General features: G+C 43.2%; 1 protein-coding gene across 1 annotated transcript; it reads right to left on the bottom strand.

Annotated features, from left to right (window-relative positions):
- Positions 1-156: 156 nt before the first annotated feature.
- Positions 157-18,577, bottom strand: LOC130532339 (ATP-dependent translocase ABCB1-like). The gene is made up of 27 exons (XM_057044928.1): positions 18,283-18,577; positions 18,056-18,140; positions 17,689-17,854; positions 17,579-17,612; positions 16,791-16,982; positions 16,531-16,702; positions 16,219-16,343; positions 15,928-16,099; positions 15,729-15,842; positions 14,761-14,871; positions 14,549-14,674; positions 13,799-14,002; positions 13,544-13,714; positions 13,005-13,166; positions 12,724-12,918; positions 12,380-12,526; positions 12,199-12,303; positions 10,987-11,064; positions 10,631-10,714; positions 10,354-10,557; positions 10,152-10,252; positions 9,914-10,054; positions 8,873-9,029; positions 8,588-8,785; positions 935-1,141; positions 682-828; positions 157-609 (listed from the first exon to the last, which is right to left on the bottom strand). Exons 1-27 carry the CDS (start codon positions 18,321-18,323, stop codon positions 403-405), a joined length of 3,846 nt encoding a protein of 1,281 aa, XP_056900908.1. The 5' UTR covers positions 18,324-18,577; the 3' UTR covers positions 157-402.
- Positions 18,578-18,754: the final 177 nt, after the last annotated feature.

Genomic DNA, 18,754 nt, shown 5'->3' with positions numbered 1-18,754 from the left:
TCTGAAAGGAGGGTTTATTGCTTCAGTTCACTAGTTCCAGTATATATATATATATATTTAGTTATTGTTGTTTATGTAAAATCAAAACTGATCTAAGAAAACCACAGCCATCAGTACATGATGAGTACATGCGTAGAAGAAAGAAACTCAAGAAGATTCAGTAGGGAGGGCTTATTTTTATTTTTCATTTCCTATTCCTGCTGATAACAACACTCCAGCATGGCAATAAATAAGTTACCTGAATTTAACAAACACTCAGGGATGCTGAGGGTGACGTATGGGAACTGTACATGCCGACAAGTCTTCAGCAGTCAACAATAAATAAAGTCCTGAATAGGCTCCAACTGTTGAGGAAGTCTTTGATACAGGTCTGCTGCCCCCGGATCTTCTCTTCCCGTCCGATCATCCACTGTGATAGCCCATCTGTTTGGTGACCAGCATGTGGTACACTCCCTTCTTGGCGATCAGCTGCTGGTGCGTCCCCTTTTCCACCACCACTCCTCCCTGGAACACAGCGATGCAGTCGGCGTTCTGGATGGTGGACAGACGGTGGGCTACGACGATGCACGTCCTGCCCTTCCTGGCCTGGTCCAACGCCTCCTGCACCACCTGGAAACAAGAGGTGCAGTGTTGTGCAGCGGCCTTATAGACTACGTAGCACTAATGTGAATAAAGTCTCACCTTCTCACTCTCAGTGTCGAGCGCAGACGTGGCCTCGTCCAGGAGCAACAGTTTGGGGTTGCGGATGATGGCTCGGGCTATGGCGACACGCTGCTTCTGGCCCCCTGACAGCTGTGTTCCCTTATCACCAGCCTGAGTGTCGTATCTCTGCTCAAACAGAGACAGTTTGTATATGGTGTAAATGGTCATGGGCAGCTCCATGGTAATCAATCAAATATGGAATCAACCATTTCCCCTGATTCACAGCCGCTACCTGAGGCAGCCCTTCGATGAAGCTGTGGATGTTGGCTGCTTTAGCAGCAGCTACTATCTCATCCATGGACACGGAGCGACTGTTGTCTCCGTAGGCGATGTTCTCAGCCAGGGAGCAGTCGAACAGCACCGGCTCCTGGGAGACGATGCCGATCTGAGACCTCAGCCAGTGAATGTTCAGCTGTTTCACATCGACACCGTCCAGCAACTGAGAGAGCACAGATGTGATGTATAAAATATGCAATGATACGAGTAAACGCTCCACTTTGCCCTAAATATCAACATGGACCTTGTGGACTTGGAGAAGGCCGATGATCATGTCCCTTCTCTCATATACTGTGGGGAGGGTAGAGAAAGCATGAGAGCTCCTGAGCTGGCTGAGGTGTCCAAGCTCAGCCTGGGACATTATGTGGATGTCCCACAGATGCTGGGTAGACCAGGCTCCTCTCCTAATATTGCTCTCTTCAATCTCCTTTCAGCTTTGAACCTCTTAACATTCTGTTAGATCCATTATGTTAAAGTTATCTCTTATTTGCTTTCACCTTGTTATATTCCTTATTCTTGTTATATTGTCTCTCATTACTTAATGTTTCTTATTATTTGCTAATGCTTAATGTTCATGATGCTTGATATGTCAACTCGAACTTCTCTGGTCGAGGGCGACAGAAATGCGGCGGCTGTTGGAGAAGTGGCCTTGACTGGAGACAGAGCTGCAGAGCATGACACAGGAGATGTTCTCTTAATCTGTCCGATATAGAAGAATGTGCTGTTTGTGAGCTAAGCTAATCAAAGCAGTGAAGGCCTACGTATAATCTCACCATTATGATTTACAGTCTCTTGCTCTGTTGGAGACCTGCTATCTTGTGTTTTCCCCCTCCCTTAGACGCATTTGACTTCTGTAACTAGGGACCTTCTAATCTCAATAAAACAAGGATGGCGGGAGGTGTGCGTCAGGACGTGTTGGAGATCTGTAACTGAGCACATCTCCCCGTTCTCCTTGCAAGTAAAATTCAAACTGTTGTCTTTGCCTCATTTGTGTTTCTCGTGTTTCAGGTTGTTTGAACCTAACATTTTGGTCCTTCGAGCCGGATTCCAACACACCTGAAGGGTCCGGTGGGTGAGGCTGAACCTCAGGAAAGACCGTGGCCACGGCAGGCCGCCTCAAAGCGACCTATGATACCCTTTCCGGGACTGGGCTTCGGCTCACTGATTGGACCCTGATGGTTGACGGAATTCCAGGAGGAAAAGGCAACAGTGGTGAGCATGTCTTGAATTCAAAAGTGTGTGTGTGTGTGATGATTGTCGGGGACTTAATGTAAAAATTGCGATAGACACTAAGGCAGTGTTTTGGGAGAGAGGAACCCGAAAGTCCTCTGTAAGACGCAATGAGAAACAAACCCTGTGAATACTAGTCAATGGCAGGTAAACAAGAGTACTAAGGGAAGTACCAAGGCAGGGCGAGGGAGTCCTGGCCACGTGAAAAAGAAATTAAGTCACGACAAATCATCCAAAAGAGTGATTGTGAGTGTGAAAGGATTGTTAAATACCACTAGGTATTTTCAATCATACCAAAGCAGTGGGACAGTAAGTGATAAGGCCCTTGTGGATGCAGAGGCAAGACTCTCCACTCGAAAGAGTTGAAGTGAGAAGTACCACAACGGTTTGATTAATTATCACCCCACTGAGATCAACATCCCAGTTTTAGGTCACCCTATGTGCAAGACTGGACCAAATTCTTAATAAAAAAAACAAAAACAAAAAAACGGTAAATTAGGATAAGGCTAACTCATAAAATAAAAAAAATAAAAAATCGTAATAAAAAGCAGATTGAAAAGTAGAGCTAAAAGTAAAAATCGAAATCCTCAAAAAAAAAAAAATGGGGACAAGTAAAAGTAAACAAAGGCCCAGAGATGAATTGCGGTGTAAGGATTGGAAATTCATCGACGGACAAAATCCAAAGAAACTCGCGTATTTAGACAAGTGGATAACTGATTATGGGTTCAAAGGACAGCTAAATTCACAACAAATAACAGCCCTACAAGATGAAATAAAAGAGCAAACTAAAAATAATCCGAAAAAGATGAAAAAAAATACGGTTATGAGGATACTGAGTTTTGGTTGCAGTTAGCGTTAAGGAGAGAGAAGGGACAAAGTAAGTTGAAAATGGAGGCAAAGGAGGGAAAGGACGAGGTTGAGAACAAACAGTTAATGTTTCACAGGAAAGAGGATGATGAGACAGGCGCAGTGAGCAGACGCGCGCACAGACAGACAGAGCAGGCAACAGATAAGTCGGCAGAGAAAGGGGAAGCGGATGTAGAACAGAGAGCAGCAGGGGTGGGAGGCTTGTATCCTGACCTTCGTGAATCGTGTGCATTGCCACCAACATATACACCACAGACATTAGACCCTCCACCCACTGATACACTTAGAATTACACGCTCAGCGCACCCCCATGGGTATGCATGGTCAAAAACATTAGGACAAGCACTGACTCCAGCAGTCCCAAAATTGAATAATCTGAGTGAAACAAGCACTCCTCCAATGGAAGATATGTACCCCATGATTGAAGTAGCTAATCCAAATGCTGAAACAAACCAACCTGTAATGCTAGTCTATAGAACTTGGACAATGGAGGATGTTAAAAAAGCCATAGAAGGTGTGCCTTCCCATAAGGAAGACATAGAACTCTTTATAGAAGGTATGGAAAATGTGAGAAGAGCCTATCACCTTAATGGTGCAGAGGTTCAACAGATCTGGATGACAGCTCTGGGTTCTAACTGGACTCATGTAAGAGGAGACTGGAATCCAAAACAAAAAAAAAAAAAAAATGAGGTGCTAAAACATGATGATGGTGAATTGACAAACAGAGTCAATGCTCTTGTATTAAGAACTCGAAATCGTTTCACTAAGAGAGCAAATTATGTGGAAATTAACCGTGTTAAACAAAGAGAGGATGAGCTTTTCGAAGAATATCAGGCCAGAATGACTAAAGTTTTCAGAGCAAACAGCGGACTGCATGATGACAACACAGATGCAGGTGCATATAGACAGCAGTTGAAAAATGCCCTTCATGCAGGCTCCAGAGAGCCTATTTGTGGATGGGTAGAGCGGCATAACATTAACATGTCCACATGCACACTGGATGATTCAAACGTTACACTTACACCAGATTACCCCAAGGTTATTGTGAAAGCCCAACTATTTATTCTCAGATGATGACAGCAAGTATGGCTAAATTTCACCCTCCCAGTGGGAGTCAAGTATTGATTTATGTAGATGATGTTTTATTAGCATCTGAAACCTTAGAAGCATGTAAAATAGACACCATAGCACTTCTTAAACATTTAGCAGAAGAAGGCCATAAAGTAAGCAAAAGTAAACTACAGCTGTGCAAAACTGAAGTAAAGTACTTGGGTCACAACCTGAGTGCAGGAGGAAGAACTATCATAGAAGGCCGTAAAACAGCTATTCTGCAAGCTCCAAAACCACAAACTAAAAAGCAAATGATGTCCTTTTTAGGACTAACTAATGATTGCCGCAACTGGGTGCCAAATTATGCTGAAATTACAGCACCGTTGCAAAAAAAATTGATGTATGAAGAAGATTTAAAAATGACTTCTTCACTAAAATGGACTGAAAACGCAGCAAAGGCCTTCCGTGACATGAAGAAGCTTTAGTGTCGAGCACAGCTTTAGCTTTGGCCTTAGATTACAGCAAACCTTTGGTTCAGATGGTTGATTGCAAAGGACATTTTATGACCTCGGTCTTAGCTCAACAATGTGGGACTAAAATGAAACCAATAGCATATTTCTCGTCTAAACTTGACCCTGTAGCATGTGCTCTTCCACACTGTGTGAAAGCTGTAATCACAACATCTATGGCTGTGGAAACGAGTGCTTCTATAGTGTTGTTTATACTTAGCCATTAATTAAGTAGGTTATAACTTAGCCATAATTAAGTTAAGAAAATAGGAAATTGTGTTTGTGTGTGAATGGAGGACTAAGCCATTGAAAGAGTTGATAGGAGAACTCTGCTAGTCCTGTGTTTTATTATTTTGCCTCATAAGAAAACAAAGTAAGTTGAGAGATATAGCCATAGGAAAGACATAGGAAAGGCACAAAACAGATGACGGAGAACCACGTGACTGCCAAGAATTAGCTGAACAAACTGCAAAAAGTAGAAGTGATTTAGATCAACCTTTAAAAGCTGAAGCATTTTTGTTTGTAGATGGCTCATCAAAGAAAAATGAGCAACCTTAAAAGAATAATCTATGTATGACCAGCAGGAAAATCTATCCTACCAGAAAATCTGTGTAAATATGCTGCTATATTGAGCCATGGTGTAACACATGTCTCAACAGGAGGGATGGTAGGACAGATACAGCAGCATTATACAACCTATGGATTCAATTCTTATTCAAAAAAATTTGTAGAACATGTCTGACGTGTGCGAAACACAATTCACAGGGAAATCTGAGACCCAGGAGAGGAAAATTTCCTGCTCCCCAATATCCATTCCAAACTATACATATGGACTGCATAGAATTAACTAAAAGTGAAGAAAAAATTTACTCTGATAACGGTACTCATTTTGTAAATCAAGTTGTTAGAAAGATCAGTGTTATGTTTCATATTGATTTAAAACACCATTGCTCCTATCATCCTCAGAGCGCAGGCTTAGTTGAAAGAGCTAATGGCACTATTAAAAACAGACTGAAGAGATGCATGGAAGAGACGGGGAGACCGTGGACAATGTGTAGATTTGGCTAAGCTCTACATAAACATTACAAGCACCGCAGGCCTAACTCCTTATGAGATCTTATTTGGAAGACCGTACAGGCTTCCTCAGTTCAAAAACTACTGGGAGACAAATGATGAGTCTAATCTAGCTGATTACATGAGAAGAATGTTAGAAAAACAAAAGCAAGGTCATGAAACTGAGACGCCCTCTGTCTCCCAACAGAACGGTGGAGCCAGGCGACTGGGTCCCAGTGAGAAGCGTAAAAAAGAAACACTGGTATTCTCCTGAGTGGGAAGGACCTGACCAAGTTCTTTTGTCTACACCTACTGCTGCTAAAATAGCTGAAAGATCAACCTGGGTACACCTCAGTCATTGCAAGAAGGTCATTTCTGTTGAAAACTCCAACCGGGAAGGTGATGCAAAGTCTGATAATAGGGTGGACTTAGACGAATAGAGTCTGGGTAGACCCGAAAGTCAGTGAAGTTTTAAGAGCCGCCGACTCATTTAGGGAGGCTACTTCAACAGGTTATGGTCCATAAATAGTGTACCGATTTCATAAACATCACAAGGACAGCAGCGGGTAAAATAAACAAAAGATAATACGGGAAAGAAAGAGAAAAAAATACAGAAAATACAGAAGATTGGCTGATGCTGTAGCATACTAGCCTTGGTGCTAACTGTAATCATAGTATTCCTGATAATCACAATAGTTATACAAAGTCCCCAGCTCAGTTGAAATCAGATAAGTTCAAATGACTCCCAAGTGGCTAAAGAATGCAATTAAATGTTTGGGAGTGTGTATTTTTTTCATATGTTTGTTTTTATTTGTATGATACCTCTGGAAACCCCCAGGTCTAAGACTGAACGTTACCAAAATACGGCATGACAAGCGAAGTGCAAATAACAACCTAAAGGACCAATGTGGCAACAGCAGGTCAGCTCTTGTGCTGTATTTGACCTGTAAGCTTTTCATTCACCTGAAGCTCACCAGGTCCATTATTTCAGCTTCACTTCTTTAACACCTCTTTAATCGCTTGTTCGTTCTGAAAGTAGCTTTGATACAATTTTCAATGCAAAACGAAAAACTGTTCTTACTGTAAAATGATGTATATTTTTTGTCTGTTGGAAAGTTCATTTGTTGCACCCTGCGGCTCATGCATGCATTATAGTGTTCTGAAGTTGTGTCTCTGTTATTTATTTTATTTCTGGTGGTGTGGGGATGAGAGACTGTTTGATACAGGACTATGTGCTTAGTAACACTTCTTATGCTAATTTCTGTTTTTCCTACGTCGGCTGATCAATTAGTCACTCACACGCATAGATTTATGCCTGAACAGTGGCGCCGCAATAAAAGATCTGCATGGCAATCTGAAAATGTTCCTACGTATAATGTTCCTCCATGTATTGATGCTATCGGTGTTCCACGCAGTGTTCCAGATGGCTATAAATTAGTGGATCAAGTAGCTGCTGGTTTTGAATCTTCTATTTGTTAGTGGTGTACAATAAACAAGAACGTAGACAGAATCAACTACATCCATTACAATGTTCAACGTTTAGGAAATTGGACTCAGAGCGGTTTTGAGGCTGTTCATAGCCAACTGTCGGCTACTTCCCTTATGGCATTCCAGAACAGGATCGCAGTGGATATGTTGTTAGCTGAGAAAGGTGGTGTGTGTGCTGTGTTCGGAGATCAATGTTGCACCTTCATTCCTAACAACACTCCGTCGGATGGTAGTCTCACACTGGCCATAGAAGGCCTTCGCCCCCTGAACAGCAAGATGAAGGAGCACTCAGGAGCAAAGACCGCGATGTGGGACGAGTGGATGAATGTGTTTGGGAAGTATAAGACATTGGTTCCATCTATCCTGATTTCTGTAGCTGTTTTTGCTGCAATCCTGACCTTGTGTGGATGTTGTTGTATTCCCTGCCTGCGTTCTCTTATTAACCGCCTTATCACCACAGCTATCGCTCCCATGGAAAAACCCTATGGCTGAATCCCTTAATTTACAGACGAGCTGGATTTGACTACAGACTCTGAAGACTACGAGTGAATTGAGCTAATTTTCCCCTGAGTGTAAATGTATTTGTGTTCATAAACATGACTTTGAAAATCTACTGGAAGAGATTGTTAAATGACTATGAGAATTTGAAGCAAATATGTGATAAACAGGAGGGAAATGTTAGATCCATTATGTTAAAGTTATCTCTTATTTGCTTTCACCTTGTTATATTCCTTATTCTTGTTATATTGTCTCTCATTACTTAATGTTTCTTATTATTTGCTAATGCTTAATGTTCATGATGCTTGATATGTCAACTCGAACTTCTCTGGTCGAGGGCGACAGAAATGCGGCGGCTGTTGGAGAAGTGGCCTTGACTGGAGACAGAGCTGCAGAGCATGACACAGGAGATGTTCTCTTAATCTGTCCGATATAGAAGAATGTGCTGTTTGTGAGCTAAGCTAATCAAAGCAGTGAAGGCCTACGTATAATCTCACCATTATGATTTACAGTCTCTTGCTCTGTTGGAGACCTGCTATCTTGTGTTTTCCCCCTCCCTTAGACGCATTTGACTTCTGTAACTAGGGACCTTCTAATCTCAATAAAACAAGGATGGCGGGAGGTGTGCGTCAGAACGTGTTGGAGATCTGTAACTGAGCACATCTCCCCGTTCTCCTTGCAAGTAAAATTCAAACTGTTGTCTTTGCCTCATTTGTGTTTCTCGTGTTTCAGGTTGTTTGAACCTAACACATTCATAAACACATTCTATCTTTTATCAGACGCTGACTGTTAATTCATTAGCTACAGATTAGATAAGCTACTTTGGATTTCTAGAATGCTTCATAAGGCAAAAGGTGTTGAGCTGACTGGTTTACATAGAGACACTAGAAGAATAATGACTGTTGTCTTCTCACCACTCTCCCCTCTCTGGGGTCATAAAACCTCTCCAGCAGCTGGATGGTGGTGCTCTTTCCACAACCGCTGCTGCCCACCAAGGCCAGAGTTTCTCCCTTTTGCACCTTCAGATTCAGCCCTTGTAGTACAGGCACATCGGGCCGCGACGGGTAGTTAAACTTGACGTCCTCAAAAAGAACGTTGCCGTCGTACTTCTCCTGGAGACGACAGAGAAGAACCGTGTGTTAGCATGCTTGCTGTCATTTTAAAGCATCGACTGTTGTGTGGGGATTTGTGTCATTTACCAGTCTCGCTTCCTCCTCTGACAGATTATCTATGGCCGGCTGTCTGTTTATTAGCATCGTCAGGTGGGAGGCTGAGATTTTGGCTTTGGCGAAGTTGGGAGCATAAGTGTTGGCCTCGCCGACAGCCATGGCGCCGTACAGCATTGTCATAACCACACTGGGAAATAAGGTTAATGACAATTTTTATTATATCCATCCATGATCTGACTTGCGTTTTCTCAACCTGAATTTAATCTTAGGCTCCAAATTATTTACCCAATCCCACTAAAATAGAACAATGACAGGGTAACTCGTCACTGCAAACACTATACAGCATTAATTAACTCAAACGTGACTTCTGGATGCAAGCCACTCATTAACCAGAGAACATGCAACTTCACTTACGGTGTGCACAACAGCATTATGATTTGTAGTGATTTTTAATAGAATTAAGTTTAACTTTTGGAAAAACAAGCTGTGCCAAGGCATGCTGGGAAAGTCATCTCACCGACGCCCTAACACGCTTCAATAGTGACTCAAGAGACTAAGATAAGATAAAACTTTATTGATTTCCACATTGGGGAAATTCACGTGTTACAGAAGTAGCCAGTAATATACAACACTAAAAGAAAAAAACTATTTTGTTATGTACATTAGTATGTACATTATACATTATATACAGAGGGGGAAATTATATACAGAAGGGAATATTAGACTATATGAAGAAAATTAATGTGCAAATAAGAGATTTCGGAGGTAGTATGATTAAGTAGTGCAGAAAAATATGCCAACCATGGGTTATTGGTGCTACATTAAGAGTTGTGGATGTTGTGCAATCTGACAGCAGGAGGAGCTGCTTAAGGCCCCCACAGTCTCATGTAGGGGGTGTCCATAATTGATGTCAGCTTGGCTAACATAACCTTTAGAAGACTTTAGAAGATGAAGCTCCTCTTTCAAATGTCTTTACTGTTGGTGTTGTAACTTGGTATGTCTGCTCTGCTGTCCTTTGGAAATAAAAGCATTGAGTCTTTACAGTATAGGCCGTGCTGTGTCCGTACTCACAGGAACACTCCCTCCACATCCATCCGTCCTGCTTCGATCAGCCAGCTTCCAAAGCGGAAACAGGCAGCGTAAACAAAGAAGATCATGGCCTGTGAGAAGGAGTAGGTTAAGCCATAAATTTTGGCCTTTTTCTGGGAGTTCCTGCGCAGAGTGAGAAAAAAAGTGATGAGAAAACACTGGATACATAAAATGCATGAAAATACTGTCGACATATGAGCAATGGTGTCATTGGTCCTACTTGTATGGAACAGTTAGATTTTCCTCGTATAAAGCCACAAATGTCGGTTCTCTGGTGAGGGACACCACAGTTCTCACATTCTCGATGGCCTCTGTGGCGATCTGCAGGGAGAAACCACGCAGAAAATATTCGGGGTGAAACAAATAAGCTCATCTCACATCCCCCAAAAATGAAGGAACATAAGGAATTGAAAAAGAAAAACCTTTCCAGCCTTCTCCAGCTCCTTCTTGTCTTCGGCGGCGTGTCCTGTCAGCAGCTTGACCTCAGCGGCTCCGGCCACAGCCAGGATGGGCACCACGGCCAGGATGAGCAGGGTCAGCTCCCAGCCGTACACGAAGCTGATGATGATGCTGGTGCCCAGGTTGGCGAAGTTCTGCGTCATTACAGCCAGGCGCACCCCTGCAGCCTGAGCAGAGAGGAGCATCCTCCGTTAATTAGGCCTCGCTGAGGTCAAATGTCACGTCCCTGATCAGACTTACTCCTTGTACGTGGGCGGCGTCGGCAGCCAGCCTAGTGGTGAGAGCGCCAACGGTGTTTTTGGGATTGTCGTACCAGCTGAGGTCCTTCAATACAGAGAGGATTGAGATTTTACATCAATATTTGATGAAACATGAATCCAAACTGGTTTTAAATTAGGCTAGGTTGCTGATCCGGGCATGATCTGCATGTGTGGGAATAAAAGCCGTGTCTTGGGTCGGCACCTTATTATTCATCCAAGATTTGACATTATCTATTTAAAGTCCAGTGCCCCGAGATACATATTTACAAATATATCCAAATGCTCCTGTTTCAAAAGAATCCCAAACTTTCAAGGTTTAAGGTTTATCTCACTCACCTGTCTCATCATAGATATGAAGGCTTTGAGTCTGAGGTTCAGGGTCAGAATTTCTCCAGATTTACTGAAACAGAAACCCTGGAAACCCCAAAACTGTTTAGAAGAGATGTGATGTGTCATAATATCATTATCCATAAATGATCATTTATAGTAGTCTAAGTGTAAGTACTGCTTATAAAGGTTTTAATTAAAAAAATAAAAAGCAATTGAAATGCTGCGATCTTATTCTCTCTGATGAAGGAGTGGGTTATATCAGTAAAGTAAGTCATTAAATGGCCATTTTAAATGTTGGGCTGCTTTTATTTTTACATGCTGCCATCTGGGTAGAGGGGTAGCGGGTAAAAGTCCCTTGGAAGGCTGGAGGTAACGTTTAACCTCAATTAAAGAGTTCAGGCAGTTTTTCCCCCAGGAATCTCCAGAGCTATTGTTTACCCTCACTTCAAGCCTTAGTGGGAAGACAAGTTTAGAGGCTTGTAAGACGGTTGCTGCAGGCCAGGATCAAATGTCATTTACATAAAACTACTTTCCAGTTAATATAATTAGTGTTTGTCCAACATAAACACAGTGAAAGATACAAATGGAGACTGGACCTAAACGCAGCACACAAGAATCCAGTTGAAAAAGAAAGAGCCCTTTAGTACCAACTGAGCATCATTTGAATGCTGCAGCCTACTTGAGTGTCGTTAATGATCATTTCACCCCTTTATGACCACAGCTATGGCTACGTCCAGCAGAATAATGCACCATCAAAGACCTCATATCTTCTGGAACATGACAATAAACTGACTGCACTCTGACGGCCTCCACAGTCACCAGATCTTAATCCGATAGCACCTTTGGGATCTGCTGGAAAGGGAGACTCACATCATAGATGTGCAGCTGATGCTGATGCTATCATGTCAAAATGGACCAAAATCTCCGAGGAACATTTCCAACACCTAGTAAGTGCTACACAACCAACAATTTGTGACAAAGTGTGTGTAGTCTTAGGGTGGTGTTGAAAGACTAGGGTGAGTGAAGCCTCTAGAAATGTGCTGACAGGACTGACAATAGCATAGAATCCATGTGTTTACCAAAACTACATCTGACCTTTGCATTGAGACTAAACTGCTGCTATTGTTGGACAACCCGGGGCTTTTTCTATGCTTTTTTCCTTTCAAAATGTAAAACAGCACACATCAAAGAGGTCGTTGGGATTCAGTGGATACAAACCTGCAGAAACATGGTGAGAAAAGTCACCACCCCCATCACAGCAAACAGTATACAAAAGAATGACGACTTCTCCCGGATAATTTCTTTATCCTTTTCTCTGAAGACCTGAAATTCACAGAAAGTCACTCTTAGCTGACAAACGCTGAAATCAAAGGAAAGTAAACGGAACTGGTTAACGCACCATAATGATCTCGGTGAAGATGATGCTGAACACTGGCTGCATCACACCGTTGATCATGGCGCAGATGGTTCCTACCAAAATATACGGCCACTCAGAAACGTTGTAATGCATCACTTTAAAGAACGACACGGGAGGAACGTTCTCATCCTGCAGAAAGATTATTGGAAGCTGTGTTACACACTGGGAAAGAGTACCAGTAACAACACATGCACTACAAAACGCTGCTTAAATGTATGGAAAGTTTAAGGACCAGCAACTATAACCAGACCTATAAAGGTCAGCTGATCCTGGCTTATCTCACTGTTAAGTCTGAATCTGAGGCGAGCCTCTGGACCACAGCTCACCTCCTCTATGTTGTCCTGATCGCACTCAAATTTTTCTTTCTCCTCTTTTGTTCCTTCTGAGACAGCAAGCAAGGAGCCTCTAGTGGACCCCCTCCTGTGCAGGGAGGACTGGGAGAAGGATTCGATCAGCTGGCTCTTCTCAGCGACCCAGGGCTCGTAGTCTGAGTCTTCCAGATCCTCCAGCTTCTGAAAGCTCTGTAGCAGGAAAAGATGTCCCAGGATGGACGTTCTGACTACACTCAGTACGACAGAAATGCACGTCGACTCTGAGTTTTGGATACCTGCATGGTCACCAGGCCATGATAGACTCCCTTTATCTCCATCAGCTGGCTGTGAGTCCCCTGCTCAACGATTTCACCATTACTGAATCCAGCAATGATGTCGGCGTTTCTGATGGTCGAGAGTCGGTGAGCGATGACGATGGTGGTGCGACCCAGTCGGACCTGTAGAGAAAACCCATTTTAATTTTTTTGTTTTTTTTTAAATGAATGGGAACAAAAGTACAGAACTCAAGCAGACCTGGATGAATGAGAAGCTGGGAGACCTGAAAATAAGCTGCACTAAAAACAACCTTAAAACAAATGCCCTCACGGGAGAATCAGTCAGTTATGGGAGAGCATGTTAAGAAAAAAGTAGCATGATTCTATTTGATCCTGCTGCATGCTTTAGTAGGGGCAATTTGGAGCTCTGGGGGCTCTGGGAGGGCTTCTGTGGGCTGGGAGTCTTTTCCAGACACCATGAAAGGTGACACATAAACCAATAAGCAGTGGAGCAGCGTTTCTTTTTTTCCCATCATCTCTGCACGTGTCTGGGTCTGTACCTTGTCCAGAGCAGCCTGTACGATGGTCTCGCTCTCAGCATCGAGGGCAGACGTGGCCTCGTCCAGCAGGAGGATTTTAGGGTTGCGGACCAGAGCTCGAGCGATGGCGATCCTCTGCTTCTGTCCTCCGCTCAGCTGAGTCCCTCGATCTCCCACCAGCGTCTCAAACTTCTGCTCAGAGATCATAATGTAAATATTAGTGTTAGAGCGGGGCGGAGCCAGTGATAAATATGGAAGCCATAAATGAGGCCTCACGTCTGGAAGGTTCATGATGAAGTCATAAGCGTTGGACTCTTTAGTGGCTCGTTCGATCTCCTCTTGCGTCACGTCCAGTCGGCCGTATCTGATGTTCTCGGTGATGGTGGTGGCGAAAAGAACGGGCTCCTGGCTGACCACTCCGATCATCTCTCTCAGGTAGCGGATGTTGAGGGAGCGGATGTCGTGACCGTCGATAAATATCTACACACGTGTGTTTTCACATGTTAAAATAAGTGCATTCACTAGGCAGCGTTTGATTCTAAGCATTTTTTCCCTCTTAGATTCATCTTACTGAACAGGTACGAGGCCAAAAAGCACATTTTGATGTTTTTAAAAAATCCCAAACTGAATGAAGGTTGGGATTCAATTTTTTTTTTTAAAGTTTTAAAAATATTTTAAGGCCAGCTTTTAAAGAGCGAGAGCAGGTCGGGGACCAGGTCAGCAAGACGTTGGCTAATCAGTTAAGAGAAACCTTAACCAATACCAAATTTCATCACCAAATCCTTTTGTCAACAAACTTTATCATCGTTTTTGGGAAAGACGAGCATCCACCAAGCCTGGGTGACTACAGGGTTGTCTGCCAGCATCACTCAAGCTTCACCTCTCTCTATATAGTGCACATGTGCACCTACTGTCAATGGTTGAAGGACATCATGTCCTTTCTCACACCTGGAATAAATTCAATACCCTGCCAAATGCTCAGGAAAAATCTTCAAAACATACTTCAAAATAGACCAAATTACTTACGGATCCTTCCTGGGGGTCGTAGAACCTCTGCAGCAGCTGGATGGTGGTACTTTTACCACAGCCGCTGCTCCCCACCAAAGCAATGGTCTGTCCGTTCCTCACATGTAACGACATGTCGTTTAAGATCTGCGGATGAGAGAGGTGAGTCGGGGCAGGGACATGGCTGAATGCATTGTTTCCATATAGAAAACTGTGATGGATGGTGAACATACTTTAATTTCTGGCCTCGAAGGGTAGCTGAAGTGGATGTTCTGGAATACAATGTCACCTTTGATGTATTCAGGCTTGTATCCGTCCTCTGAAAAGCTGTCAATATTCGGTTTCTGTTGAGATATGGCAGAAATGCTTTAGGAAGTCGAAGGCTTCATTGTTTTTCTTTGTAAAACTTTTTTATAGTTCTATATCAACTATTGCTATCCAGCAGTACTAGTACTGTCCAGCAGTGAGGCTAGCATGAGGCTACACTGGCATCTGAATGTGTGTCAGCCAGCTTTGTTTCGCCATTAGGAATTTATTTTATTTTATTTTATAAGTGAATGTTGGACCCGACGGCTGGCAAGCTCTTGAACTAACAACCAATCGCAGCAAGACGACAACAGAACAAACAGGAACTACAAAGCAATTCCTGGAAAGAGAAAACACCAAAAAAAAAAACAGAGACTCAGGAAACTATGAAAGCAAGAGTGGAACAGAAGTAGAAAAGTAGAAGCGATTTCATTTTTAAGACCTTAAACACAAAATTTTACAGAATGAAGGAGGAAAGCAGAGGAGTTACCGCTCTAAAATCTCTACGTTTAGACGATGTTGAACCCAAAGAACCCTTTGGAGATTTAATGCCTTTTTCCAGTTGGCTCTAAGCTGTGTGCATACTGTGTTCACGTGCAAACAGATCAATCAGTAGTATGTACAAAGTGATAGCATTCGCTTCGCTAAAGTCATTTAAATATGTTGATTTGTGAAAATACCAACAGTTACTAACAGTAACTGTAAACAGGCCCAGCCTGAAGTTAAAATACCAAAATGGCCCGTCAAACCAGCTGGTGGTTTGTTTGTTTGCTTGTTTTTTTTTTCAGAGTTAGAATGAGCACAGCTAGATGTCCCTATGACATCCGTGCGTGTTTGCTTTAACGAATTTCATTGGTGACGCTTTTGGTGACGCGATTCACACCACTGGACTCACGTGGTCGATAATGTTGTAGACTTTATACGCCGCTCCTCTGGCACTGGCAAAGGACTGGACGTTGGGAGAGGCCTGTCCGATAATGTATGCCCCGTAGAGGACGACGAAGAACACCTTCAGTTGGACACACGTGGTCACTGTTTCTGCAGCAACGCTCTTATTCTTAATGGTGGAAGTGATGATGTCTGCCTCCACTCACAGTCAGTAAATTTCCAATGGTGTACTCTTTGTTGAGGACCAGAGTAGTCCCGTACCAGAAGGCCAGAGCATAGGACAGGTAGATCATCAGAAAGGTGAAGCCTGTGGCGGTGTTAGCAGCAACTCCCTTCTTTATTCCCATGTCCCTCGCGTCCTCCAGGTTCTTATGATATCTGAGGAACACAAAGGAAAACTAAAGTTAGCGATGCCTGGAATATTAACCTGCTCCCACTCTGACTCAGTCCCCAATAAATGTAAGATAATCTAAGGTAGTAATCATTAGAACACTCACCTTTTGATGGCTTTTCTTTGGCCACTGAAGGCAAACACAGTCCTGATGGAGGATAGCACCTCCGCCGCCACAGCTCCAGCTTTGGCGTACGCTGTCTGCTCTTTACTGGTGAAGCTTGTCAGCAACTATGGGGCCACAGGTTGAGAAATGGAATATAATATAGGTATAGGAGTATAATAAGAGGGGTGTAATCCTGTCTATGGATGGGGGTGCCCAAATCCAGCCCTCGTTGTCCACAGCCGGGGTTTCTGTCCCACCAGGGGGACCCTCGAGGACTGGATTATGGCACCACTGGTGTATGGAGATATTTACCTTACTGTAAAGGGCAGCTGAGAGACCCAACACAGGGCTGATGGCCAGGATGACCAGGGTGAGCTTCCATCCATGTACAAAACCGATAATAAAGGAAGTGATAAAGGTGGAGGCCGCCTGGATCAGCAGACCCGCCTTGTCACCGATGCCCTCCTGGATCTTGTAGACATCGCTGCGCACCAGGGAATCGAACACCACATATGATAACGACCACAGCAGGTGTGACAGGAACTGGAGTGTGTATGATGTGCGTCACCCACTCTGTGAGACGCGTGTTGAGCTCTCCTGTCTCAGTCACGTCGTACCAGCTGATGTCCTGCTGCATGATGCTGTGGAAAAACAACTCGCGAATTCGTTTGGCCTGCCGCGCGGCCGTTAGGGTCCACAGAGACATCTGCAGGTACGCCACTACCAGCACAACAAACCCCAAGATGGAGTAGTAGATGGAGAATCTAAAAAATAGAGGTTGGAGATTAGAGTAACCAAACTCGGCTAGGTAAAGAGGTGACGAGCCTTTATCGACTAGCAATCAAGACGTCGGAACGCACAGGAGCCGATATGGTTGGAGACCTGCTGAGAGGCTGGTGATGTGTGAGGAGAGGATGAGGATTATGGTACATGACCTAAATATGGTTCATAGGTGGACTATAGTACAGTTTTACTATTTCATTTTGTAACATTTACATATTTCCTGGACATCAGTCCGAGACTGAAGAACCACAACAGGCCAAGCTGAATATATCTAGAACCACTATGATGGGGGCCAGACACCAGGTTTAGGCCATGTTATTGGAAGATGTTGCATTCCTAGTCTGAATGTAACGTTTCCTGAGCGAGACCTCTATGGTTTCCAGTCAAAAGGGTTATAAAGTACGAAGAAATGAACCATGACATTGGCTCCTCAGGTGTCAAATACCTGTGAGGTTTTATTGAAAAATATCTGCCCCTGATTTAACAATTGCTCCCCTGTCATTATCTACAGATGGCGAATGATGCAGCACACTCTTAAAACATTAGACTTGGTTGAATCTTGTGCACGTGAACGTACCTCTGCATATCTGCTTCTAAGGTGCTGTTTGCTCCTAGAGTAAAACACAAGTTTAATATTTTTTTTACGTGTGTGTCTCACTTGATGCTCCTCAGCTGAGGAACACTCACTGGGGTTGCTTGTGTTGTGGTTTCGGGACAGTTTGGCGTCCTGGATGAAGCTGTCAGTCATCTCACCAAACACGATACACATCAGAGGATTCACCAGCCCGTTCACAATGGCCATCAGCACTCCGATGGTGACCATCAAGATGTCCCAACCATCTGCAAACCGGAACTACACATGCACGTGTGCACAGAGGTGGAGAGAACTGCTTGTTAAATGCTACTCCCGGGGCTATGTGGAAGTAATAATTTTCATTAGCAAAATAAGGTTAGAAACTCAAATATGATCAAATATTGATGCAATTCATCATTTGCAATGATTTGTGGCAGAAGAACAGCATCACAACTACAATAAGTCAAGATCTGATCTTACCAATGTGATGGGACCAATAAGCGGCTGCTTTGACGCTTTTTCTTCTTCCTCTACATTATTTTTGTTGTCACTACAGGAGCCATAACTGTGTATATATATACATATAAAAAATAAAAAATGAATTGCAATAACAGCTTAATATAACATTTCTTGGGTTTGAATGTTTAATTCCTCTTTATTTTCTAAGTGCAACACATCAATATATGAATCGGGGGGAAAAGACCTACCTCAAATTCTGTTTTTCCACTATTTCGCTCTTCATGTCCATATTTTGGTCCTTTCAGGAGTGCCTGCTGGCATCTAAGAGTTTAGATTTTTTTTTTTAAAGTAGCGTTTCCAAGTAAAAATCCCAGGGATCTTAAGACAGAAGCGCTTCAAAGATGTTCCTGTGGATCATTTTTAATGACCCTGACAAATTATAAAACAGGAAACACTAAAGGCTGCGTAGATAGAAAATGAGACGATTCAGAGAGGCGTCATCCCCTGCAGTAGTGGTTGTAGGGATGAGTCCCAGAAGACTAATAATCTTAAGAAGGGAAACGCTCACTTATTTGTCTTTGACTTGTCAGTCCTGTGGGGTGAGTACCTGCTCTGTAATCTAATAAAGTAGTTTGTAGCTTTATTTACTTAGTCTGATTCTACTTCATTCAAACATCTTTTCGGCCCTCAACCTTTAGGGGACCCTGTTATCTGAAGCAC

This window comes from Takifugu flavidus, chromosome 10, assembly GCF_003711565.1.
Source record: "Takifugu flavidus isolate HTHZ2018 chromosome 10, ASM371156v2, whole genome shotgun sequence".
NCBI lineage: Eukaryota > Metazoa > Chordata > Actinopteri > Tetraodontiformes > Tetraodontidae > Takifugu > Takifugu flavidus.
Note: the sequence above shows the minus strand (reverse complement) of the source record. Positions and strands in the feature narration are given on the sequence as shown.

Excerpts from the sequence above, each read along its gene's own strand:
- LOC130532339 (XM_057044928.1), bottom strand. The coding sequence starts at position 18,323 with ATGGACATGAAGAGCGAAATAGTGGAAAAACAGAATTTGAG. Across the intron at positions 16,703-16,790 it reads CTCAACACGCGTCTCACAGA|CGATGTCTACAAGATCCAGG; the intron begins GTGGGTGACGCA and ends CCTGGTGCGCAG. Across the intron at positions 12,527-12,723 it reads ATCAGGACAACATAGAGGAG|GATGAGAACGTTCCTCCCGT; the intron begins GTGAGCTGTGGT and ends ATCTTTCTGCAG.